Source organism: Antennarius striatus, chromosome 19, assembly GCF_040054535.1.
Source record: "Antennarius striatus isolate MH-2024 chromosome 19, ASM4005453v1, whole genome shotgun sequence".
In the NCBI taxonomy this organism is placed as follows: domain Eukaryota; kingdom Metazoa; phylum Chordata; class Actinopteri; order Lophiiformes; family Antennariidae; genus Antennarius; species Antennarius striatus.
The window spans coordinates 3,532,501-3,558,239 of NC_090794.1; the positions used below are offsets into that span (position 1 = coordinate 3,532,501).

The 25,739-nt window shown below is 43.7% G+C and overlaps 1 protein-coding gene across 4 annotated transcripts in view; it reads right to left on the bottom strand.

Annotated features, from left to right (window-relative positions):
* Window positions 1-4,795: 4,795 nt before the first annotated feature.
* The window catches only part of sipa1l1 (signal-induced proliferation-associated 1 like 1), a 54,088-nt gene continuing 33,144 nt past the window's right edge, over window positions 4,796-25,739 (bottom strand). For 3 of the 4 annotated variants that reach the window (XM_068342156.1, XM_068342157.1, XM_068342155.1), the window contains exons 7-25: window positions 25,079-25,267; window positions 24,723-24,897; window positions 22,741-22,844; window positions 22,445-22,602; window positions 18,094-18,673; window positions 16,420-16,518; window positions 16,139-16,314; window positions 15,730-16,017; window positions 15,128-15,277; window positions 14,752-14,885; window positions 12,603-12,700; window positions 12,001-12,479; window positions 10,730-10,921; window positions 10,283-10,451; window positions 9,965-10,199; window positions 9,672-9,842; window positions 9,380-9,491; window positions 8,991-9,069; window positions 4,796-8,385 (exon numbers count right to left, since the gene is read on the bottom strand). In XM_068342156.1, the coding sequence (XP_068198257.1) occupies window positions 8,242-8,385; window positions 8,991-9,069; window positions 9,380-9,491; window positions 9,672-9,842; window positions 9,965-10,199; window positions 10,283-10,451; window positions 10,730-10,921; window positions 12,001-12,479; window positions 12,603-12,700; window positions 14,752-14,885; window positions 15,128-15,277; window positions 15,730-16,017; window positions 16,139-16,314; window positions 16,420-16,518; window positions 18,094-18,673; window positions 22,445-22,602; window positions 22,741-22,844; window positions 24,723-24,897; window positions 25,079-25,267 (3,732 nt within the window). In that variant the 3' untranslated portion in view covers window positions 4,796-8,241. The remainder of the gene's footprint in view (window positions 8,386-8,990; window positions 9,070-9,379; window positions 9,492-9,671; window positions 9,843-9,964; window positions 10,200-10,282; window positions 10,452-10,729; window positions 10,922-12,000; window positions 12,480-12,602; window positions 12,701-14,751; window positions 14,886-15,127; window positions 15,278-15,729; window positions 16,018-16,138; window positions 16,315-16,419; window positions 16,519-18,093; window positions 18,674-22,444; window positions 22,603-22,740; window positions 22,845-24,722; window positions 24,898-25,078; window positions 25,268-25,739) is intronic. The other variant, XR_011038920.1, reaches the window with a different exon arrangement.

The following is a 25,739-nucleotide window of genomic DNA, read 5'->3' on the forward strand; positions in this document are numbered from 1 at the left end:
TAATTTGGTTGGTGCTGCTGTGTGTTCAGAAAGAGTCTTACATGGATTTCGCAAAGCACTGATTTAGGATGTTTGAAGTGTTTTTTTCTGACTTTCAGTAATGTGAGGGGTTATATTTTTAGTGTTAGATTTAAGTTATAACTTACTAAGTTATTTTTTTCACTCGTGAATGATAAACTTTCTTGAACAGCAGAAAACACTGCTTTAATTTATTTTTTTTTGGTGGGATTCTTTATTTAAAAATGCCGAATTGTAATTTAAATCTCTTCTGGAAATAAATCCCCACTCTCAGACTGAGCCCTAAATCAAACGTGTAACCATGGAAACAGAAAATAAAAATCTCAAAAGTTATGAAATTATGAAAAATACCACTCTTGTATGTGTTGAGAGATTCATTTAACAATGCTGAATAATAATTTAAATCTGATCTGGAAATAAAACCCACCCCCAGAAAGAGTACTTGTAGTCCAACTTGTAACTATGGAAACGGGGAAAAATAAAAATAGTATAATAGGAAAAATGCAACACATCAGTACTTGGTTGTTGATGGTGGGAGGCTTCGTGAAGAAATGTTGAAAAGTTTTCAAGTTACGCTCCTGAACTGAATAATGGATGGATGTGACACACACAAACACACACCTTCATTTTGTCAGTGGTGGGGGGTTAATAACAAACACCTAACACACATCACCTGAAGATAACGAGTCCATTATCCAGTTAATAGAAGGAGGAGGAGGAGGAAGAAGAAGAACTTGTTGGACAAACGCAGTCATAATCTAATAATAAAATCTTTAAACTTCCTGCTCTTCCTCGTCTAATCGGATTCCTGAGGCTGAACCAGCTTTAACGTCTTTAAGCCGGGAAGCAGCGGCTCATCAGCGGGTCTGACGCGACCCCGGGCCGAGGGGGGAAAGGGGGTGCGGGGGTTCCACTCCCTCACCGATGTGAGAGAGTGTGTGTGTGTGTGTGTGTGTGTGTGTGCGTGTGTGTGTGCGTGTGTGTGTGTGTGTGTGCGCAGCCACGTCTCACACTGATCATGTCAACACACACGGGTGTTTACGGCATTTCAAACGGCCTCCTCTTTCTGCGTTCCTGATTGGTCTACGTTCCTGATTGGTCTGCTTTCCTGATTGGTCCGCGTTCCTGATTGGTCTGCTTTCCTGATTGGTCCGTGTTCCTGATTGGTCCGTGTTCCTGATTGGTCCGTGTTCCTGATTGGTCCGTGTTCCTGATTGGTCCGCGTTCCTGATTGGTCCGCGTTCCTGATTGGTCCGCGTTCCTGATTGGTCTGCGTTCCTGATTGGTCCGCGGGCCGCTGCGGGGCGAGCAGCGCGTCAGGAGACGGTCGGTTGGATCTCATCCTCCGTTCAGCACAAATGGACCAACGGAGGTCAGTTTGCTCACAAATCAATAGTTGCACTTACCAGCAAACTGTTGTCAAAAACAACATTGATACTAATGGACCACTTTGGGCTGACAGATTGACATGTGTGCGTGTGCACACACACACACACACACACACACACACACACACACACACACACACACACACACACACACATCTACACACACACACACAAAGACACAAATGGAAACTATAGCCTCCACTTTGGACCAACTGAATTATTGAGTCACAGTAAACAGGAAGAGAAGATCCCATTGGGAAGTGTGTGTGTGTGTGTGTGTGTGTGTGTGTGTGTGTGTGTGTGTGTGTGTGTGTGTGTGTGTGTGTGTGTGTGTGTGTGTGTGTGTGTGTGTGTGTGTGTGCGTGTTGGATGGGGGTTGCCCCATATTTCATGTTTTTTTTCTTTTATTGCTACATGCTAGTAAGTGCTAACCCATACACACACACACACACACACACACACACACACACACACACACACACACACACACACACACACACACACACACACACACACACACACACACACACACACACACACACACACACACACACACACACACACACACATTCATGGGGAACTTCCATGAACTGAACCTAAATCTACAACCCAACCATGAAACCAGACCAGAACCATGAGTGGAAACTATTTTCCCAGAAGATTCAGGAATTCCTGATCTGACAGGAAAATGATTCCCCGTCCATTCCCTGATTCCCACCTCCTCTCCGTCGATCAGTCTTTAAATCTTGGAACTTAACAGTTCCTTCGTCGGCCTGCTTTTCCAACCATTTCCATGATAATCCAGTCCAAAGAAAACCTTCAATTATTTTCACATGGATGGAATAAAACACTTCCGGTTTCAGAATGACATAGAATCAGTTGATGGTAGGAGTGGGAGTGCTGGATGTCGTTCCACAGCCTCTCTCCTCTCTGCATTACCAGTCGTTGCCTAGCTGCCATATTCTTCGCTTGATCCATCCTCTGATCTGCTGGTTATTAAAAAGATATCAGTCCCAGTCGTCTATTTAAAGTATATTCTGACAGAGAATTTCCTCTAAATTAAACAGGAAGACAATTTAGACTTGGAGAAATCTGATGTGTGTGGAGGAAGAAACCAGAATAACTTCCTTATATGAGCTGGTAAAATTCAACATGGTGCATCATCTCTGCTGGACCAAGTCTCTATTATTAGACTGATGCTCATCTGTAGACTCACATGAAGCCTGAGATATTTACATGACGGCAAGAAACAAAGCAAATATTGACAATCCGTGCGTGACTGCTGGTCTGAGTCATGGCACCCGACTGCTCTCTCCAGCCCCCCACCCACCCTAAGGAAATCCAAGCCAGATGGGATGTGTGATCCCACATTGTGTTCCGGGTCCGCCTTGAGGAAATCCTGCCAGTTGGATGCACCTGAAAAACACCCACCGGGCGTCCAGGGGGCCTCCTCATCAGAGGTCCGTCTCAGCAGGTGAATTTTAGCACTGGTGTTAGCAGTTAGCAGCTAAATGTCAGTATATCCCTGGTTTAAATCCTTTTAGTCATTAAAGTGCCCCCTCTCTTTATTTTAAAATGGGATGAGTTTCGTCGTCGTCCCACTTTTAATCATTTTATCGCTTAAAGCTAACAGATATAGAGCTATTGAGTGCGTTCCTGGTCAATCTTGTTTCTTCTCTTCTTAACAAAGCTCTACCAATTTTTCCGAGTTCCTGATGTCATAAAAAAAGATCAGAAACGGTCAAAACAGTGACGACGACTGACTTCATGCACGTTTCCACAGGCCGTTGCATTGCTTCAAATGGGAATCATGTGGGATCTGCTTCCATGTGGATCGACGAGGCTCTGCCTCCGTAGAACAAAGCACCTCGACGTTCTCCATCTCCCCCCTTGATGAGAGGGAGATGAGAGGGGGATAAGAGCCACAACAGAGACGGGAAGATGTCTTGTGTGGGCTGAAGGAGAGAGTGGGATGAAGCATCAAGGGTCCAAAACAGAGGAAGAGGAAGGAAAAGTTGAAAAATGGTTTCATTTAATCTTTTTTTTTTTCCAGTCACATGGCAACAGAGATGAAAGTGAGATGAAGCCTTTTTATGTACGATCAGTTTGTAGTCTGATCTAAACCAGTGAAGTGTTTACTCTGCATCCAAACAAGGCTTTTCATCTAATTGTTTTTTTAGGCCACAGCCGTCATGCTAGCTGTCGCGCAGCATTTAATTCTCTTCACGATGATAAATTATTTTAACACAAGCTGGAGAAAACATCATGTTATCCGTAGATTGTTATCATTAGAAATACAGTTGCTAAAGTAGCTGTGACATCATCCAGAAAGGGGGTGGTCAAATGTTAACTGACCAATCAGCTTTTATTAGCAGAATGCCAACATCTTGTGGGCCTTACTGAGAAAAACAAAGCACATTACTATCGCTAAGTAGTCATTTCATTTATGATGTATGAGCTATGCAACATATTCGCAGACTGACGTAATATTTGGGCATCTTATCGAGAAATAGGTGAAAATTATTGTTTTAACAAAAATCCTTGAAAGGCATTCCTGGTGACTCAGCCTCACTTTCCACCTGTACCATAGATGACTAACATCTGAACCCTCCATTTTCCGCTGCTGAGGTCGGTGCAGCGTCGCCTCAAACACGTCTTCGCCGCGGGTTATGGCGAATTAACCCGTGCTGCACGGGTCAATCCAGCAGAACCTACCTCTGTATGGTTCCCTCAGCTTCACAGTGTCGCACACAAAATACATCTTTATTGTCGTGACACTTAAAGGTCATTAAAGCCTCGGTTTACTTGAACAGTAAATGCCTGGGGAGGGAGGGAGCCTGGGGCAGATATTCAACCTTTGGTAAGAAGTGCTATTTAATTTAACTACAGCTGCTCTGAATAGGGCTAACCTTGATGCAGATAATGTTTGAGTTAAATTATGGTTCATATAAGATCAATACTTAGCCATTTATTATTACTTTATAAGCTGTTCCATCTTTCATTTTTGTCCACAATATCAGCAGCACTTTAACTTTTACATGGTTGGATTTTATTCTGAAAGTGAGTTTATAGAGGCCCCCCTTTTGCATTCTTTACGATAAGAAAATATTGAATACTTGGTACTCATTAATTTATTAATACTTCTAGTGATTAGCTAGAGGTAATGCCACTTTTCTCAGTCATATTTTAGAATTCAAATCAGAACACAAAAGCACTTCTTTCAAGACAAAGGTTAGTTTGTGATCTTGTAAACTAGAAGTTTTAGCCGATCCGATCCTTACCCGGACCCTGAACCAAGATCAAATTTTGATCTTGTGACGATGCAGAGCTCCAACATCTGGTGTGAGATCAGTACAGAGACACAAATGAAAAGTCCCACCAATCGACACAGCATTTATTTATTTCAGAAACTTTAATACTGCGATCACTGGAAATGTCTTTTTCATACCTTTACATTTTACAAAGACAATGGATCTGGAATGTAAACAGTATCTTTAATTCTGCACAAGTCTCATAACGGTGTACTTTATCGCTTCACTGTTAAGTTTGTTCTTCCTATTCTGCTGCAATCACCAACCTCACAAGTTGTGTTCGACTAAAAACCAGCATCCCTACAGTACAAATAACACCCAGCCTGCTTCTTGCTTCATTTGTGATGCATAAGGAAAAGGTTAGATTTTTGTTTATTTAATGTGAATTAAGTCAAGCACCTTCCTCTTGTCGTCGGGAACTGCACTGGCAGAAACTCTACGGAGCAACATCTAGACAGGATTGCACATAAATGGATCCATTCATCCAAATACAACCATTTTTATAAAACACTGTGCAAAGGTTCTCAAAAACAGAAAAGGACTGGCGTTCACATTTTCCCACGTTACGCTGAAAAGCACCAAAAACAAAACGGAGGAGAAAGAAACAGGTGAAATAAGACGACGTTCACACCGGAGCGACTGGTGGTTCTGTTTGTGTCTCTACAGCCGGCCTACTTTTGCACATTTTTTACTTTTGGCCATACTTCATCTGAAATACTAAAAAAATCTAGAGCACTCTCTATGTATAGTAAAACATGAACTTTTAGGCATCATCTAAGCACTGACACAAGATTTACAGTAAAATCCTCCCTGATCAGGAACATTTCTGCGTTTCACATTACTGGACGACTGATTTTCACAGCTGGCCGATTTAAAAAAAAAAAAAAAGTTAAACAACAACCGAATCCGTTCACTGGTGTCGTTATCATCCACACAGAGCGATTCCTAAAACAGAACCGAGACCTCCTTGTGAGCGGGCAAATCTCATCAGCTATAGCTATCACATTTATTTGGGCTTATTTTTATTTCCTTTACATTCAGACCGGGCAGCACTTTGCGTCGTACGCTGCAGGGTTTCTACTGCATCACTTCTTCAAGAGAATCTCCTTAAATTCAAAAACTAGGAGTGTCATTTCATCCAAACAACAGTGAATTAAGGCTTATACATTTACGAACCACAGTTTTACTGCAGACCTGAAACGCCCTAACACTCTGGTGATCCTGTCAAACATACGGCCGCAGAAACAACTGCACTGCTGCTTGAGTTATAATTGGCTTTTGTGAGTTGGGGGAAAAAACAAATTCTTCCAATAACACTACAATTTTCAAGTTGCACAGAAATATATACTGCATGAAACTGCCTGCAAAGGCACACGCAGACACACACCTCACACACACACACATACACACACACTTTCTCATTCCTGGATCTGGAGGCAGCCCGATTGCGTTCATTAAAAATATTCTTGTAAAAAAGTAAAAGGCTGAAGCCTCGCAGCAGATTCTTCCCCCGCAAACGTCTTTGAGTGTGAAGTTGATTAAAACTCATAAGTGTGTGAGAGTGTGTGTGTGTGTGTGTGTGTTACCAGGCGTTTAAGAGCCCTTCCCTTTCATCTGTTCCCCAGGTGCTGGATTCAAAAAGGCACATCCCTGCTCTGCCTGGGAGGAAATGACCAAAATGACTTCCTGTAGGCACTGATAGACTGATGCACATTCACACGATGACAACAACACCCCGCCGCCGATGCAGCGGGTTCTGCAGCTCCTCTCCCCCCTTATGAGTTTATCATGGCTATTAATCTAACTGCATGAGTCATTTTCAGTTTGTGTTACTTTCTCAAGAGATCCTCGTGTTCCCATAAAAAACACAACCTGAGGTAAACTACGGATCTTCCGATTTAACGCCCACATGCATAAAAGTACAGCTGAGATCTTCTCCGCTTATCAAAAATCTACCTGTGATTGTCGCTCAGAGCTGGCTTCTGGTTCCCCTTCCTGTTCTGTGTCACTGAGGCCTCCCATTAATGTCGGACTGATTGCTGAAGAGGCGTTGGAAAAATACAGGATGACTGGCAGCACACTGAATAATCATGACATTTCCACTGGTCTTCACTAGAGGGCACTGTAAGCAACACAACAGCAGGCTCGGGCACCACGAAACAACAGAATACAGAAAGCATAAAGCCAGGCTTTAGCCGGTTAAGAAACAAAGCCATTTAAATAATATCGCTAGCAAACCTTTTGTCGAGGAACTAAACATTGATGTCCGTTGTACTGTACGAATAGAACAACTTATTTATTGGTTTATAATACAAGGAAATAAATTAACCTGGGGAAGAAAAAAAAAACACGTCCTGCTTTCCGTCCCCCTCCTAAAAAGCTCTTTTATATTTCTCTGTCTCTATTTTTCCAGAGCGGAGGATGATGATTCCTTTCTTTACTCGTTCTCATGGAGGCTCTTTGTGCCGGTGGTGTCGACCAAGTGCAAACTTGAAAAGAAACTTCTTCACAGAGTCTTTTTGGAGGGAGAGAAAGGGGGAGAGAGAAAGAGAGAATGTAGTCCCAACTTCCTTCTATTGCTTTTAAGATACATACAAATGGACCAAAGCTCTCTGGATATCAGTCAGGGTTTGTGCCACCACTTGTCGATGGCGTAGAAATATACTCCTCTATCTCAGAATGCTGTAATCCAGGAGAAAAAAAGTGGGAGGGCGGGGGGGGGGGCAACACACTGTACAAATCCAGGTTTCCCAATGCAGATGGATCTGCTTCCACGTCCATGGATTGGATTCAGTGCTCAAAAGCTTTGGAGAGGAAAGTTCTTTCCTTTCATCGTACTTGTGAAAGAAATGAAATCCTCTCCGGTCTCCAGGGGGTCCGGTGGCTTTAGATTCATCATTGTGCTTGCGGTTGGCAGATTTCTTTGCGTACCTGTTCAGAGACGTGGACGTCTCTCCGCTACCCTCCGATGCGGCGGAGTCGATTTGGCACGAAAAAAAAAATAAAAAAATTTCAAGTCACCTCTCAGAGACGCTGGGCCACTTTAAAAAACAGAAACAAACAAACAAAAGGAACCATAAAGGAGCGGATATCTACAGTAAACAGTCACTTAAAAAAAGAAGCATGGTCGATTTGGGCGTCTGGAGATTCGTCTCGTTCACATCGGGGAGAGAAAAAAACAGTTTCATCTTTGTTGGCAATTTTGCAGAATCGGTTCTGGCACAGCAGGATGAGGGAAAGATCAATTAAACGATTCTCTCGTGGTTCCGTTGGAGAGAAGAGGTCAGTCCTTCATAATCTAATAAAAAACATCAATTTTTCTCATTCGGAGAAGTTCAACAGAGGGTCTGCGGAGATAGTCGATTTTATTACCCGCTGACGCGTGGAGCCAATGGACGACGATCGAGGGGTTTCGGCATCGGCCGAACAACATGTCTCCGCTTTTCTTGTGCACAATTTGTCATATCAGATATGCCCCCCCCTCTCTCTGCACCTCCCTATTTAGGATTGTTGTGCTGATGGGGTCAGTTCATGTCGATGGTGTTGAACACCCATTCGGTGAACTTCTTCAGCTTTGCGGCGGAGGTCTGGGATTCCTCCTGCAGCCTCTGGTTGTCCTCCCAGAGCCTCTTGATCTGAGTCTGAAGTCTCCCCTTCTCCTCGCGCTCCTGCAGCGACAGACGAGGTCATTTAATGAATTCAAACTGAGAGAAAAGAAGACATTCGAGATGAAAAACAGAAACAACAAACATTATTATCCATACAAATACAATAAACTATCTGTTTGGCCTTGAGGTCTGCAGACGTTGAGTCATAGCAGGAGGACTGAAGGGCAGCGTGGGTAGGCTGCAACGGCTGACATTTCCAGTTCGCCACAGGCGATAGTTGGGGTGCACCAACAGAAATATCTTGTCAAGTTAAAGAAAATAATGAGACGGACGGAAGACGTTCGCTTTTTTGCTGTCAATCAGCTGCGGCCCGCTGGAGGCTGGTGGAGGTAGAGGAACGAGTTTCCCCGTCCGGCTGATCGATAGCTACTTTAAAAATAAATCACGCATTTTCCCCAGGATTTCACAAGTTGAAGAGGATTTAGTGAAAAATTCACCACCAGTAACACCAGTATGGATCCAGTGAAGTCAACATTGTTTTCTTGAGAGGTCAGCACCAACTAAGAATTAAGACTGGATCTCTTTTCTGACCTGGCACCTGCGTGAACAGTTCATACTGTACGTTTACACTGCGTGTGTGCACATGGTTGTGTTTTATCTCCCACCTTCTTCAGGTCTTCCTGGAGCATCTTCACCATGGCCTCCAGCTTGGTCACCTTCCTCTCCAGCCCTATGTGGCCCTCACTGTGAAAAGGAAAGGAAAAACACCATTATTAGGGTTGTTAATGAGCTCTGTACAGAGGCAAACACTATTTTCAATTAATCACTTAAAATGGAACTAAAAGAGTAAAACTAGATTTTATATTATGTCCCCAAATCCATACAGACAAGCTACGGCTCAAGGAACAGGCCATTAGATTTTGTTCATGTACCGAATCTTCATATGCATCCAAAATCTTTTTATAAATATTTAACCATCTTTTGGTTCTTGCTACACCTGACATTCTCTGTCAGGTATTAGAAACACACTAGAGTAATCTGAGTGCGGCGTTACCTGGATGAGGGCCGGGACAGTGGAACCGGCTGCAGGTCTATGTGGGGCTGCTGGGGGCTGGAGGCACCGCTGCTTCGGTGGTTCGCATCTCCAAATACATAACTCCTCTGAACTGGAAGAAGAAAAGACAAAAGTTTAAACACATCAGTGTAACAAATACAAAAAACTTGAGAGACACGGCTGTCGCAAAAGTGTTGTTGCTGTTTTGTCTCACTTCCTGTAAAAAAAAAGTGAGTTTATTTCACATAAAGGAAACAGAAGGTGAGATGTTTGTGTTAAAGAATGCCTGTACCATAATGTGTGTTCCTTTCAGTCTCAAAAGTGTTGGCCACATCCACTAGGTGCGTCCACTCGAGGGGGCTGTCCCTGTCTCCTGATGGCAGGGGCATCAGCTCTGGAGGGAGGGGTCCACGATGACGTTCCACCAAATCCACCAATGAGGTGTCAGATGCTGAAAGGTCACCTATAAACCAGAGTAAAGTGGTGGGAAAAGTGGAAAAAAAAGTTGATTTTCCAAATGGTTCCTACAAACATTAGATGTTTTCAGTTAAAAGCACCGTCTACAGACTGCCCATCATTCCTCACCATGGAGTTTGACTCCTAGTTTATAGGAGGGTCGTCGGAGGGGGACTCCCCGGGTGGTGGGTGAGCGTGGGAGGGTGGAGCAGCTAAACAGAACATCGGGGCCGAGAGTCGGCTCGGCCACCGAGTCGGCAAGGGAAGGAAGGCGCTGACCGCGATAAATGCTCTCGTCTGACAGCGTCCGGTGGAGGGAGCGCCGCTGGCTGAGGGACTGGGCCGGAGGAGATTTCTGGGCGTGCTGCAAAGGAGGCACGAATGATGAGCTCCATGGATGAACTGCAACAGTGCAGAGGCCAGGAGCAGTGGCTCTGATTCACTAACCTTTTCCTTGTGTCTGCGTGGTGGCGGGGGGCTCTCGGGGGCAGCGTGTCTCTTCACGTCCTCCTCCATGGTAGATTTAGCATGAGGCTGGGGTGAGTGCATGTCCCGAAGAGAGGGCCTAATAGCTGGAGTTGGAACAGACTCCGCTCCACCTTCTCCTGGAGACTTCCTAAAACACACAGACGCAGAAGAAGCCTGATTAGTAAACAACCAGATTAATTACATGTGCTGAAAAATCTGTTTTCTAATGATAATATGGAAAAAGAATGTAGTCGACAGCAGTTATGCTACAAGTGCAGTATCGTCTTGAGCCACAAGGGGGTAGTCAAGTCATTCATATGTTCTCGCTACCAAACAGAAGTCAGAAATGTACAGGTGTTGGACAGACTCCCAAACTCATTCATTCATTCCTCTGTCTCTAAACCCTTCTTTCCCCTCCATCCTTACTTGCGTGTGTCTCCAAAGTCCACAGAATTGATGGTGGAGCCGGGCTTCCTCCAGCCAATCAGGTACTTGGATTGAGCTCCCTGCCGGGGGTAGAAACTCTTGGGCCCGGGGGACGCCGAGGCCTGGGATGAAGGGGAGGTGGCTGAGGAGGTGGACTCATCTCTGGGGGAGCTGTGGCCTGAGTGCCTGGCACTGGTGGAGGGGGATGATGAGAGGGGTTACTCATTCACAAATGACGAAAGCTTCAAAGATGATGTCCGAAGCAGAGCAGAGTTTGCATCATAATCCTGAAATTGAACCCATCTTGAATAGTAATTCTTTTTAAATCAAACAGTGACCCACATTCAGACCAAAAAAATCGTTCTTATAATTCCGTCTTTGCAACAATAACAGAACACAAACGGAACACTAATGCCAGACCGATTAAATCCAGGTCATGAACTGTAATTCGATCTGAATGAGTGACTGATTCTGACTTCCTCAAGCAGGAAGAGAGAAAAACTTGTGTTCTCACAGATCAGGACACCAGTTGAACTGTGAAAAGATGGACACGTGTTCCACATTTCCTGAGCCGTAATGTGGAAAGATAAGGGGGAGTTAAAATTACTCCCGCTCTTGGTTTGCAGGAATGAGGAGGTCGAGAGCGAGCGCTGCTCTCAGGCTAAGGAATACTGGCTGCTTGCTAAAATTTGGAAAAATTCTGTTGTGCTAGATCACAATTTGGGAGAGGTAAAATTAAAAATTTCAACTGAAAATGACTCAAACCTGTAAGATGCAACTCCTGATTCATTTCTAATGCTTCTGTGCTGATGAGGGGCGCTGGATTTATCTATTTTCAACTGCTTCTTAGACTTATTCTGAATATTTTGGGGTGCAGGCCGGTGACCGTGTGGATGTTGGTTAAAACTTCATTTCCTTTCAAGGTTACAGACTCAGGATTTATTTCAAGAAGCCCACCGATAGCTGCTCCCTCATAATGACGAGGGAATGAAACATGTTTAAGTTTGTGTTTGTTTGGCCTCAGGGCAACACATAAAAGGTTACTCTGCTTAAAGCACTGGCTCCTAACCTTTTTGGGCTTCAACTCAGTGCGGGATGCTTACATTTTTGAGCCGTGAGCAGTTCCACCAAAGGGGAAGATTTATCTGACAACCCAGATATGTAACCCTCCCTTAAAACTTTATGTGGTACACAGTTCTTTAGGTTTCTACATTCTCCATCCCCCCTAAAAAAAAGCCGCATATATATGGCCACAAAAATTACAGGCAGACCTCTGATGTTCGCTCAGACTGTAGGTGCTGCTGTCTCTAACGAGGAGATGGGTGGGGGGCGTTCGGACAACAGCATCCATACTCCTTTCTCCTGGAGGGCCTGCGGACTCCGCTGCAGCAGGAGACCTCTCCAGCATCCTGCGGCCTCCCTCTGTGGGGCTGTGCCACGGGGACACCGTGCGATCCCTGCCCTCTCTGCCTCCGCTGGGGGCCAGCAGGGAGGTGGTGCTGCCATGATGAGAGTGGGGGTGAGAGTGGCGCGAGGCTCCGTAAGAACTGGTGTCGATGCCGCTGTCTGCCGACGCCCCCTGGAGGTAGCCTCCTCCTCCGAGACCGTTGGGCTCCGTTTCGGCCTGGTCTCCACTGGAGCCTCCACCCGCTCCCATTTCGTACCATTTATCGCTGTCGCTGTGGCCCCCGCTGGAGGCGGTGCTGGAGAGGGTGTTGCTGCTGGAGTGTCCGGAATATGGCCCGTCCGACTGCAGAGCAAATAGAATGGAACGTTTACCGTACGCTAACAGACACAAGTCTTAAATACACAAAGATATCTATGCATGAGAGTTAGAAGAGGGACGGACGGTCAGACGGGTGGAAATCCTGACCTGGCTGCCTTTCTTTGGGGAGAGATGGATGACCTGCTCCTGCCTCTGGATGCGGGGAGCTCCAGAGTAGCCCTGGCCAGACTTAGAGACTGGTGCTTCTGCAAGAATAAGAACCAGTAAGAAACCAGCTGGGGTTGGTGAGTAATCACGCACAGGCCCTGTGGCACAAACAAACGATATGTTCGTGTTTCTAGACAGAAGCGGCGCTCCCCTCTCACTGTTGTGTATTTTACCGCTGCAGCAGTGATGCTTCCAGGAGGCCCATAATGCCTCTGTTTTCATTCTTCCTCTGACATGTCGACAAACAGAAATCACCAATCATCAAAAGGAGCACTTCAAAAAAAGAAACGTGTCCCCAGGTGGTCCCTGCTGGGTTTGTTTGTTCTGGGCAAGCTGCGCATAGTGATGGAAAGTACGTATGTGTCCTAAAGCAAAAGTCGGGGACTGTTGTGTAATTGTCGAGATGTTACGCAACGAGACATACAGAGTAGGCAGCTAATGACCACAGCACCAAGAGAGGGAGAGCAAAAGGAGGTATCATCACATCTGCTGGGTACAAGTACAACAGAAGTGTAATGAACTCCTGTATATCTCTGAATATTCATTACTGTGTAACGTGCCCACCAGGGCTCTGTGTGCTAATTAGAAAGAGCACCGACTGTACGGTACACATTCAATGTACTGTATATACCTAAACTGTGAAGGAACATTTTATTCTTTACTATACAGCAGATGTGACTGCGTACTGAAACATGATGAAACAGAAGTGGGATTCCTCAGCAGCTTGTGTTAATGTCTGCTCCAGGCTTCATTACAGAGTAAATCAAGCATAAATAAAAAAGGAAGAAAATTAATGACACATTGCCTTTTGCTGCAGCTCTCCAACCAGTGCATGAATCAAAATGGATCAGATATGGTATTAAATAATGCACAGACGTGGAAAAAAGTGATGCAATATTTAGTCGCACGCAAACCCTTTTTGTGGCACACATTAAGGGTAAAGACAAAGTCCGGTTTTGTGTGACATCCGAAATGAGAACTGAGTATCCGACCCTCTGCATGACTGCAGCCACATCATTATTGTTGAAGAATAAATGGTCAAAGGGGTAAAAATAGAAGGCCGACCAAAGCACAGAATTCTCAACCACAGAGGCAAGTGCTTTTTTTAAAGGTCTGGACACTTGGCTGACATCGCCTGAACCGACATGGTCCACATTGTTCTGCTGTGACCAACAAAAACACAACCGCTCTAAATGACCACAAAATGAGAGAGTAGGATTCTCCTCTGTGACTGCGCCAGGCGGGGACAGGTCGAGGATGCGGGTGAAAGTCAGCCGGTCAACAATCAACCAAAGCAGCATCCTGCTGGGGATCAGAGCAGCCAGCAGAGGAGCGTGTGGTCTTTGTGGCGTTCAAAGACGAAGCTGGTAAACAAGAAGAAGAAACCCAAAAAAGCAAGGCATGGAAGAACCCTCGTAATTACATGAAAGCCAGTGTTCGAGCACATAAAAAGATGAATGAGAGGCGAATATAAAGAGGAATATAAACGGGAACTGACTGGAGGAAGGGTGGGAAGTAAGGAAAGACATGAAAACAGAGAAGCATGTTGAAAGGAAGGAATTTATCTCCTTTGTTTAGAGTTAGAGAGAAGAAAAAAACACGTACTTAAATTGCAATCACTGATCTAATTTTCACCTTTCCACATCTATGTTTTTCCCCTTTTCTGTTTGCATCATTAGCTTCCCACCTTTTCACGTGTCTGCAGACACATTAAGGCATTCTTTATAAAGACAACATAATTCACAGGGAGGAGGATGAGGAGGAGCGGGGAGGGAAATAAGGGGGAGAGGAGTGCTTTTTAGAGGCAGTGCAGATGCTGTCAGAGTTGGTATCTCAGCTGAGGAAGGAGCATCTCCATAAAACTGTCATGAACCGATGAAGAGAAGCACACACACGCACACAAACACACGCACACACCTGTCATTTCAAAGCCTTGAGCAATGCAGATAAATATGGGTGATTTATTTCCTGTGCTACGCCTTCCTCCCCAGGATGAGGTTAAAACTAAGCTTTGAGTTTTAAACCTCAGCACATTCCTCTCTTATTAACTTTATCGTTATCACATTATTTCTCCAGGCGCGACATTTACCTGAGGATCCTCGTTCGGCTCCTCCTCCTTCCTCCATTCGTGACCAATTGGGAGTGGACTTGCCACTGGCGCCGCCCTCTCCGACCACCTCTCGTCTCTCTGCAGACATGGGAGAGTGTCGGCTCCCCACAAACCTGGGGAATGAAAACAAAATCGCACAATTATTTATTCATACTTCTTATCGAAACCAAGGAAATAAATTTCCATGGATTAAAAATGCAGACTTAAAAACTTTAAACAATGACTTCAAAAGAAAAGCTGATTTGGTTGCTTTCTGTAAATGAAATCAAGAGACTGAGCATCTCAAAGTAGCAAAGAACATTACGTTGAATCCATCATGTTTATGTTTAAAAACTGTCTCCCGTCTCTCCCTTACTGTTCAGGCATGGATTTCTGCCTCCAGTGAGCCGAGCTTCCCGAGGCGTCGCTGGAACAAGACAGGTTGCTGGGAGAGCTGCGATTGTGAGGGGAACGACCCAACGCCATTGACGAGGCCAGGCTATAGCTCTCACTACCAGGGGACATCCTGGAACAACAACAAAGAAGTTAACACACAAAGACAGGAAGTGGAAGAACTTACAGGCGTGTAAAGGTGCATTTATCTGAAGACGAAATCAAAACAGCAAAGCAGTGAAGGAGCTAAATGTTTTTCCTTTCTAGGGAATTTCATTAATTTTAGTTTTTTAGCTACGGTTAGAAAAAAATGAAAACTCATCTCATTAAAAACCCAAATCAGGAGTTGTTTTTTGACACTTCTGTTGATAAACTAGTTGGTAAAATTTTAAAATCCTGAAAGTACAAAAAATAATCAAGCTGTAGAGCCCAGTTTTGGGGCCCTACAACTAAGTAAGCATTGACATTGCACTACATTCAGTCCAGTAGCTTGAGATGTGGACAGAGTGTTCCCCATACCAGATGACTACAGTAACCTCACATGCCCCCTGTTGGGGAGGACACAAAATCTCAAAGGGCTCCAACCTCTTGGTGTCCAGGGGTCGGCCGTCGCTGCTGACGCTGCGTGGGATGACAGCGCCCCTCTCCAGCCTCTCTGCTGACAGCGTCTTCCCCACGGAGCTCCCCAGACTGATGGCCCGGTTGGGGGTGTGAGGCTGAGGCGAGGCGGTCAGTGACTGTTGAGGGCTGCTGGACGTCCGCTGCCACTTGTTGTTGTTGCTGCGGAAGGGGAACTTGTATTCAAAGGAGCCGCTATCACTGCTGCTCCCTTTGTATTCTGACACCGGCGTCCGATAGAGCTCTGAACAGCCCCTGTAGAAGGACGGGAGGCATTTGGTGACAACTCATTGTAAGCTTCTTCTCCAGATGAGCACATTAATAAAAAAAAAATGCATTGCAACAAAGGAAACTATTTTGTCCCATTTCTCCCTACCTGCGAGGAGTGGCATCATCATGTGGCGGGATGATAACAACTCGCACTGTCACCGATGTCCTCAGGAGGTCAATCATCTGTTCATGGGTCAGTGTTGCCACGGCAACTTTGCAGATTTCTACCAATCGGCTTCCCTGTCGCAGTCCTGCCTGCCAGGCGTAACCATATGGCTCCACCTGTTAGTGGCAAGTTTTGATAGCATCAATCTTAAATCAATCAATTTTTGTGACCTTGGCTAAAGACATTTCTGATTTAACATGCAGAAATGTACAGACAGATACCTCAGCCACAATGCCTTCGTAGTTCACGTGGAAGCCGAGCTGGCCCAAGCCATTTCGACGAAGAGTCATCTCTGACGTCTCGCAGCCCTTTGTCAAGAACTGGACATGAAAGAGGTCATGAGAGGAAAGATCAGAGGAACAGGAGGTAGAATAAAAGGCAAGAAGAGAAAAATAAGACTGCTGCTCTGAGGCACATTAATGTATTTTGTTAAATTTGCATAACCTCTAAAAGCTCTTTTATGTACAGAAACTGTTGTTTGAAAAGCCTTCATTTGCTAATGGGTCTGAAAATGTGTAGGTCTGAAAATGTGTGCGTGCCGTGAACATGTTCAGAGCGTATGCACATATGCTTCCTCTCGCCAACTTCGAGGAGGGACTTAAAGTAATCTCCAAGAGATTTATGGCCACATGTAAAGATGAACTAGTGCACCACGTTAAGTGGTAAACATCTCGCAAGATGCGAGTACTCAGACTGATATTTTATTGTGGTCGGTCACAACGTGTCCCTCTCTCTGCGCCTCCCTAATGACGTGGCTGACTGCTTTGGGGTACCTCACATCTCTGTCTGAACAGGATGTTACCAATGAGTCTATGGAAGTGTGAATACACCATGATGAAGACTGGCACCTGAGTGGAATTGTTATGATGCTGTCAGAAATCTCTGAATGTGAGTGTGGGAGAAGAACAGAGTATGAGAGAGGGAAAAAAAGGGAGGGGGGGAAATCATACGGAGCGAACAAGAGGAAAAATAGAGCAAAAGCAGCAGAGAGAGAGAAAGGCAGAAAGAGAAAGCGAGGTTCTCTGGCACTGAGGTTATCCAAATGACTCAAGATTAACACCAGATGCATGAACTGCAGCATGGAAGTGATACACTTCTGAGTTCTAGGCAGAATCCTGCTCTCTATGTGTGTTTTGTGAGTTTTGTATACTTGCAATGCTAATCAAAGAGGGTAGACTCAGTCCAGGTTGCACACACAGCTTGAAGTTAGGGAGAAGCTGGGGAAATCAATGTATTTCTAAAGCACTGATGATTACATAAGAAAGCACCCCCCCCCCTCCAACCAGTTCCCATGGAAACAACCGAGGAAGAGCTAGCGCCATTGCGCTCTGCATGTAACTGTGTGAGCCACTGGGAGTATGTGTCCAGATACGTTTCTGAAACTCCCCTAATAAACTGAGACGAATAATGAGAAAGCCGCTTTGGCAAGCAGACACAAAGATGTTGTCATTCTGGCGTTCTGACAGTCAACAATAAATAGTAAGAGAGGCAGTGAGTGGGCCAGGTCAATCAGTGTACAGCACATAGCAGCCTCAAGCCTGCCGATCCAGTTTCTCATGATTGTCTGCATAAATGAATTAAATGTTTGTCATCTCAAGACAAGCTTTGGCCCTCAGAAACACGCGATGACCGCAGAATGATTTCACGGCCCAAACTAAGACTCTACTGATGCTGATGAACTATGTCATGTCGCTACTTTTGGCAAATAAACAACATCAATGAACCTCATATGAGTTTGAAGATGTAGCTGCCATAACCTGAATCATGACAACAGACAGCCCGAAGTACAAGCTTTAAATAACACAAACGTTTTAAAACATTCATTTTCTGAGCAGGGTGAGCACACACTCTTCAGTCTTACTACATATTTACTGTATTTGTGTGTTTCTGCTAACCTCGAGACGTTTGACCACCTCCTTGAAGTCCTCAGTGTTATTACTGATACTCCTCAGAGAGACGTTTTCTCCACGTTCGTAGAAAATCCGCAAAGACGCAGGGCTGCTGAGTGTCCAGCCAATCACATCCTTAGTAGCACAGTTGAACACCACAGCCTTGGCCTCCTGGTCCACCAAGATGAGAAAATCGTTAGAGATGGCCATCAGGGCCTCCAGTTCCCCTGCGGTCCCATGATCCTCAGCGTGAACTTGCCAGGTCACTGCCCCCAGGCTGCGCAGCTCTGCCCCTCCATACGGACGGCTTTTTTCTTTTTTCTTGTGGGCCAGCGAGATGAAAGGGAACTTCCCAGAGGGGTCAATTGGAGTGCTGGTGGTGTGGCGCTCCGCCAGGTCGCGGAGGTATTCCTGGCGAGTTCGTGTGGCCATGGCACGGAACTTGTGTGATTTGTGGGCGGCGTTTTCCGCGTTAATGACCTTAGCAAGCAAAAAGTCTCTGAACACAGAGGATTTGGGGAAGGTCACACCTTCTGGGATGGGGGGGCCGAAAGAGGGCATGTCTTTGGAACGGGTGACCGCCACGCTGCAGGGAAAGACCAAAAGGAGATAATTATGAATTAGAATAATAGATATACGTCTAAGTACTGGTTATGTGAAGCTATAAATAATTATCATCGTGGAGTGCTGTCTGTATTTTCTATTCTTTAAAAACTTTAGTCTTCTGCTTCTGTTTCGCCTTTCACCCCTGTTTTTTCCCTGCTCCCTTTCGCCTCCCTTGTCTTCATCCCCCTTTTCCTTTCACTAAGTCTGTGGAATGGCCATCTGAGGCCGTTTGCCCTGTCTGGTATGTCAGGAACTCAGTTGAGCAGCAACAGAGAGGAAGGAGAGACAAGGAGGAGGAGGATGATATGAGAAGGGAGAAGACCATTCCAAAATCTTCTGCTCCCAAGTCCTGTAAATCTGACAGTGGGGGGGAAAGGAGAATATGGATGTGGAAGGAGGACAGCGTGGAGGGAGTCAGACAAGAAAGGGAAATGGTGCTTACTGCAAGAAAGTCTCTGAGTCTCCTGCAAATGGAAAAAAATCATTTTGTTTTGATTCTGATAGATAGGTTGATTTAAGAGAGACAGAAAGCTCGTGTAGAAATAATTTAATCATCAGTGGGCTTAAAACTGTAAAAGTCAGTAAACTGAGCAAACTACAGGTAATTACAATGTGCACGACTTTATCAGATAAAAGTGAAGCCTTTATCTGCATCTGTGAAATGTTAATGAATTCTGTGTAGCTGTTTGAGGCAATGTGCATAGACCGGAGTCCCTGGATGTGCATGAAATTATATGAAAATCACCCGCGTTCAAATGTATCTAAAAATGCAAAAACAACTGAATTAAAGCAACCAATGACATGCACACATGTTTAGGGTTTCCTATAAAGCATGTGTGATTTTATCATTAAATTCTGACTAGAGATTTTAGAGGAGACGAGAGATTATTCCCAATTAATCTACCTGTATACTGACTAGACTTGCTGATCGGTGGAGCGTTCAGGTCTGAAGCACTAAACAACAGAAATGCTCCTTTTATGAAATCCTAAAAATACTTGAATGTATTTACGGAACACCTACTGCAGACTCGATCTCATCTCGATTATAATCTCCATTTCAGATCCCCCCTCAGGTGATAATTACCAGCTGACATGAGTGGCACCGGATGTCAGAGCCCTCACCCCACACATCTGCTGGCTGGCAAGCAGCAGCTCACAAGCTGACACCAGGATGATTTAGCTTTGTCTAATAAACAACAGCCCGTGTGAGACAGACATATGTTTAAACATGAGTTCAACAGAGACGTGTGACTTATAATGACTGTTGTATTGTAAAGACCTGATTTGCCACCTTTCCTTGTCTATACCGTAGAGAAGTAGGAAGTATTTTTCCAGTTGAAATTGCCAAATCAAATTGCCATGTCAAAATGGCACTAGCACCCACATGCATCTGTCACATTCAAGGATGAAAGCAGCGAGCAGGGAAGAAAGCAGTACACGAATGTGTAGGTGGACAATTACATCAACATGTTAATAACATGAATATCCCCGCAGCTGATGAAGCAGAGGTTTGCGTCGGTTTTCCTTGAACCACCTGAGCTTTTATCATAAAAAAAAACATATTCCATCATTTCTTTGTCAGAGAATAATTCAAGCATAGATTAAAAAAAACAAATCACACATTTCATTTCAAGTTGGTCATTTTTTATATCTATTTTATTTGTTGCTAACTCTAAAATATTATTTTGTCTTTAGAAAGTGGAAGAAAGATTTTGTTCTCCGAGGTCAGAAGCATGAATGCGTGGAATTCTATAAAATCAGCCACCACATATAAAAAGCATGGAGAACAAACATCTGATTCTGCGTGTCTTCCTTAGATAAACTGCTTGAGCCTAAAACTGCATCATTTCCACATTTTTATCTTTAATTAATTGTGGAGTTCTGGAATTCTGGAGCGTGCAAATGGAATACACAAATGTTAAGTGCTGGTTGTCCTAGTTTAAGTTGCTAAAATCATTATTTTTATATGGATCACTGGATAGAGTAGCCTGTAGTGATGAAGATATAATTACGACCAGCTCTAAGGAGCACGCTTCATTTGATAGCTTAGATTTTCCTCACTTGCACTCAAATGTATTGTTCTGAATAACCATCGTCGTTCTCTTCAGCATCATTTCAGTTATTATTCAGATGCTCCAAAAACCCAATACCTAACTTGCCCAATATCAAACACCAGACAGACTACATTACTGACTCAATGGTGAATATAGTAGAACATTAAGCCGTGCTTCAAACATTACACTGACAGCACTTGTGCTGATCTCAACCATCTGTGAGTCAGTCAACCTGACAAGTGACTCGTGCAGGACATTGATAAGAGATGGAAAGAGTTATGACAGAACAAAAGCATAAAAACACTAGATGACACAAGAGACTGTGGGAGAAAATAGGGTGAGGGTGTGAAAGAGGGGAAAGGGGGAATGCAGTGTGATTGGGATTGCGGGTTGGTGTGGCTGCTGTGTGATCTACATGGCAGGAGGTTTAGCGCTGAAAATGAAAGAGCGGAGTGCTGTAGTTTGTGGTCTTATAAATATCTAATGTGTGGGCTGCTCCACTCGTCCAGTATCAATCACCTGCTGCCCACGGAGCAAAGGCAAGAAAAGAAAATGTCAATACCTGTCGGAGTGGGTGGTGGAGATGTTCTGTATGTGTTTGTTGTTGTGGGGAAGGTACTGTACATGGAATTGATTTAATCCATGTGTGACAAAATTGATGTTTTACTGTGTGTTTTATTTATTTATGCTTGCGAGTAATTAGAGATTTGAGTCATTTTAAGACAGTACATATTGCAGTGTAAACCATAGGGATACACTTTATGAAATTTTGCAGTTGATGCAGAAAATTACTGGTTTCCAGTGACAGATACCCGTAAAATATTGGTGTAACAGTTTGTCGTGAGTCATGAGTGTGACAACAGCGTGTTGCACTTCTTTGTGTTACTGACAGATCACAAAATAATTTGAAGTTTAGTGTGTCAAGCTGTGTATATGCTGCGCGTTCTAAGCCAAGGAAAGCAGATTGGCTTTGTTTTAACATTTTGTGAGCCTGCTATTGTTTAAGTAAATTTATTTCAAATTTATTACACCTGGATTCTTTGGAATAAAAGCCAGACTGAGCCTATAAAATGTATTTTTAATGAGTGACATGGTTCTAAAAATGCATAGGAAGCACAGCCAAACTCCATCAGTAAAAACAAAAGAGCTTCAGAGCATCCTTTTCTTAATATAGTGAAATGAGTCATAGTCAGACTCCCTGTGGTGTCTGCGATGAGCTTTACTTCTGAAAACTTTTGTTCCAGCGTTATTATATGTGAGAAATTAATTTTCATGTCATAAAACCTGATTTACATTCACAAATAAAAGATTATTTGCTCTATATTCACTTGACTGCTGGGCGCTTTGTTCATGCGTGTATGTGTTGCTCTTGCCAAGAAATGAAGCGGCACATGGGGGACAATTAAAGCCTCACACAATGTGCTCAAACAGCAATCAAAGCAACCATTAGTGTGGGGAGAAAAAAAAACACAGAAAGGGCAAGATAAGTGAGAAAAAAACAGATAATAAGACAGAGGAGTGAATGAAAAGAGAATGAAATGTTCTCCACAGAGCATTTCAAAAGGGAAAGGGAGGAAAGGCCCACATATTCGTATTTTCTTAGAAATAATTTCGGGTTTGTATTACATATTATAAATGTCTTACAAATTATTAATGAATTGTGAGGAAATGTCCATATATAGGCGAGTATATCTCACCTGTAAGAGCTGTTTTCAGAACATGGGTTATGAGCACGCACAATCACAAAAACATGCTGGAAGTGCGAGCGGATATTTTTAGGGGTGAAGGGGAGAGCCCCGGGTTCCTGGAACACAATTGTGACGATGTCGTTCCCAATATGACGCTTCCGCAGCAACTGGAAAAAACACAAGGACAGTAATTTAAGTTATATGAAATTATATGCGTAGAAAATTTAGAATAACGTCGAATTTAAACCACAGATAAATCATCACTTTTCTTAGCAAATGACCTTAACCCTATTTGAATAACATACCTGCTGTTTATTGTTTGGGGTGTAGGGCAGCATGGTGGACACGTGGAACATGATTTCATAATCCTTGTAGGTGGTGTACAGGGAGTGTGTTCCCGTCGAGTCAGCTGAGGATAACAATTAAATGTGAATTATTTCATGGTTTGGAATTTTAAAAAAGTACAGTTAACATTTAATTAATTAACATTTCTATAAACACTGGCGGTTTTAGATATGGAAAAGTGTTTAATACAAGTCCAGGAGCAAAAACCATTATTCATGATATACATTATTCATGCTGTGAAGCATTTCTATTATTAAAGTACATTCTATTATACAACTATAAGCAAACCTGACCTCATGTTCTGAATGCTACTGCTGATTACTTGGCCCAGTGAGCACAGAGGGGTTAACAGGTCCTGGTCCTAAAACAAGCCACCCACATGAAAAAGCTAGATCTAGCTTGATCACCAACATCAGTTACAATCTTTCTACAGAAAGAACTTTCCATGGCTGAAATAATTTTATTTTGGGCTAAATGAAGGTCGCATTACTTGTCGTGCAAAGACAGACTATTTTTTGTGTTATTAAGTTGGAGGCTTTAATGAACGTAAGACAATATCTGTGTTTTCCATGGGATGTAAAGAGACAAAGGAGAGTGCCTGGTATAAATTCAAATTCATCACTGCTGTGTCCTTCAGGAATGGGGCGGCAGTGGCTCAGTGGTAAAGCGGGCGGTAGAGCGGGTCGTCCTATGATTTAAGATCGGCGGTTCGATTCCCGCTCCCGCCCCCCCAAAAATACCCAGAGGTGAGCTAACAGTGGGAGGTGTCAGCTCATCTCCGGAGCACTGCCGAGGCACCCTTGAGCAAGGTGCCGTCCCCTTTACAAATTGCTCATTTGAGGCGCACCAAAAAGGAGCAGCCTGCCACTCTACCTCCCCTGCATGCCTACAGGCCCCTTTGTGTGTGTGTGTGATACAGGGGCCTGTACTCACAAATATATATGCATGCGTTTGTAATCAGTAGCTAGAGTGTCCTTTCTTAATTTCTTAATTTCCCTTCGGGGATCAAACCAGTATATAAAATTAAAAAACAAACAAACAACATAATAGAGAATAAAAGCAGCAACACTGACAGAATAACCTAACATATAAGTTCACGAGTGTCACAAGAAGTTCAAGGAATATTCGGTTTTTGACAAGTGTTACAAATTAAACTGGGGTCAGGAAGGGGGCTCTCAGTATATGAGCACTTACTCATAAATGCAGCATATGTGTCCCACTTATACACCCTCAAGACAAGAATTGTCAAGACCAAAGAAAAATCAGTATAATAATCAATAACAACATTGACTTCTAGTCATAACCATCGCGCACAAATTATGTGCTCTTTATAACTCTTAAAAACTTGAAATAGAGGGGGGGGAGGGGGGCATTGTTATTCCAACTCACAGCCAGCAGCAGAAGCAGTGACAGAACCAAAAAGATATGTGTAAGTGAAGAAGAAAGGCGGTGGGAGAGGTTATGGGTGTGACATTTTGAGGCTATTGTGTGTCAGACATAACCAGGAGTTTCATAGAGCAGTAGTTTGCAGCTCAATCAAAGAAGACAAAAAATCAGCCGATAATATCTTCAAACTGGGGAGAGAGCGTGAAGCCTGGCTTACCATTTGATCACCAAATGAGATCAACTGCCACATAACAGGAATGTAGAGGGATTACTTTTGCCAAGTTAATTTGATGCTTACAAAGACAGATGATAGATGGATGCTGATGCTGCTGTGCGATGCAGCATCAGCTTGTGGTGCATTGACATGCTATTTAAACACACACACTGGTTTTTACAGTGTGAATAACAAAAGCTCTAGTGGAGAGTTCTCTGTGTAAAAGGGGCTTTTGTTTACACTGCTGGATTAGGATATAGCTTTTGTGTCAATGTAACTCCATGTAGATGTTTTTCCCACAACAATTGCTGAACAACTAGCATTTTGTGTGTATTTACGTACTCTTTGTGTCCAGCTGGGCCCTGTACTTGCTGAAGCCTTTGAGCCTAACTCTCTCCCCCAGCAGATGAAGAAACTCCTCCAGGGCAGCACCCGCTGAATCGTTGTTGTACATCTCCTCCTCGCTGCTCTGGCCGGCCATGCAGTACATCACACCCACTTTCCGTTGGAAACTCAACTGCGATAGAACAATGGGTAGAAAATTATGCTGAACAGATAGAATGATGATGACAAGTCTGAGAAATGGCCTTTTTTTTAGTAAATGTATGAAAAGGAGAAAAAAAGAATTCTTAGATAAGAGCAATCAAAGGAATTAATCAAAATCATCATTCCTGAATTAGTTTCTTCTGTCTCCTTACCCCTTGCTCATCAAGCTTCATCAGCTGCTCCGTGACCTTTGGCGTGTTGAGCGCCAGTCGTAGACAGTGGACGTTGAGCTCTGGCACCAGGTATTCCAACACCTCTTTGAGGGGCAGACCGCGAGCTAAACCGTGCTTGGATGTAGAAGGTACCGCATCTTCCAGGATGGAGCCCCTCAGGGTGTTAAGCTGCAGAGCACAATAGAATAAGAAAATAAATATTTTATATTGCAGCTCTGCACAAAATGTCAGGAAAATGACATTTTGTGCAGTGTTTCATTACTTAAGCATGAAATAAACCACATTCAAAAGGAAGAGGCTGCTATCATGGGAAGGCCTGTAGAATATAAAACATGCTATGACAGCAAAAACAGAACTGTTGCTACGAATAAAACAATAAGGGAATGCTGATTATGTAAGTTCATACAGCCGTATATTTAATTTATTACAAAATTCACTCCGAACGCTTCTTTTATTAACTTTAAATTTGACGCCGGATATTGAAAATGTATCCTCAATTATATTTTAATTCACACACTGACACTTAATAAATGATGTGTGGAAATCACCTTAATTTGTGGCCAAATGAAAGTGCCATGAATTTGTTAGCTGGATATTATCTGTGACTATAACCATTTGATTCATTTTATTAGTCACTGTT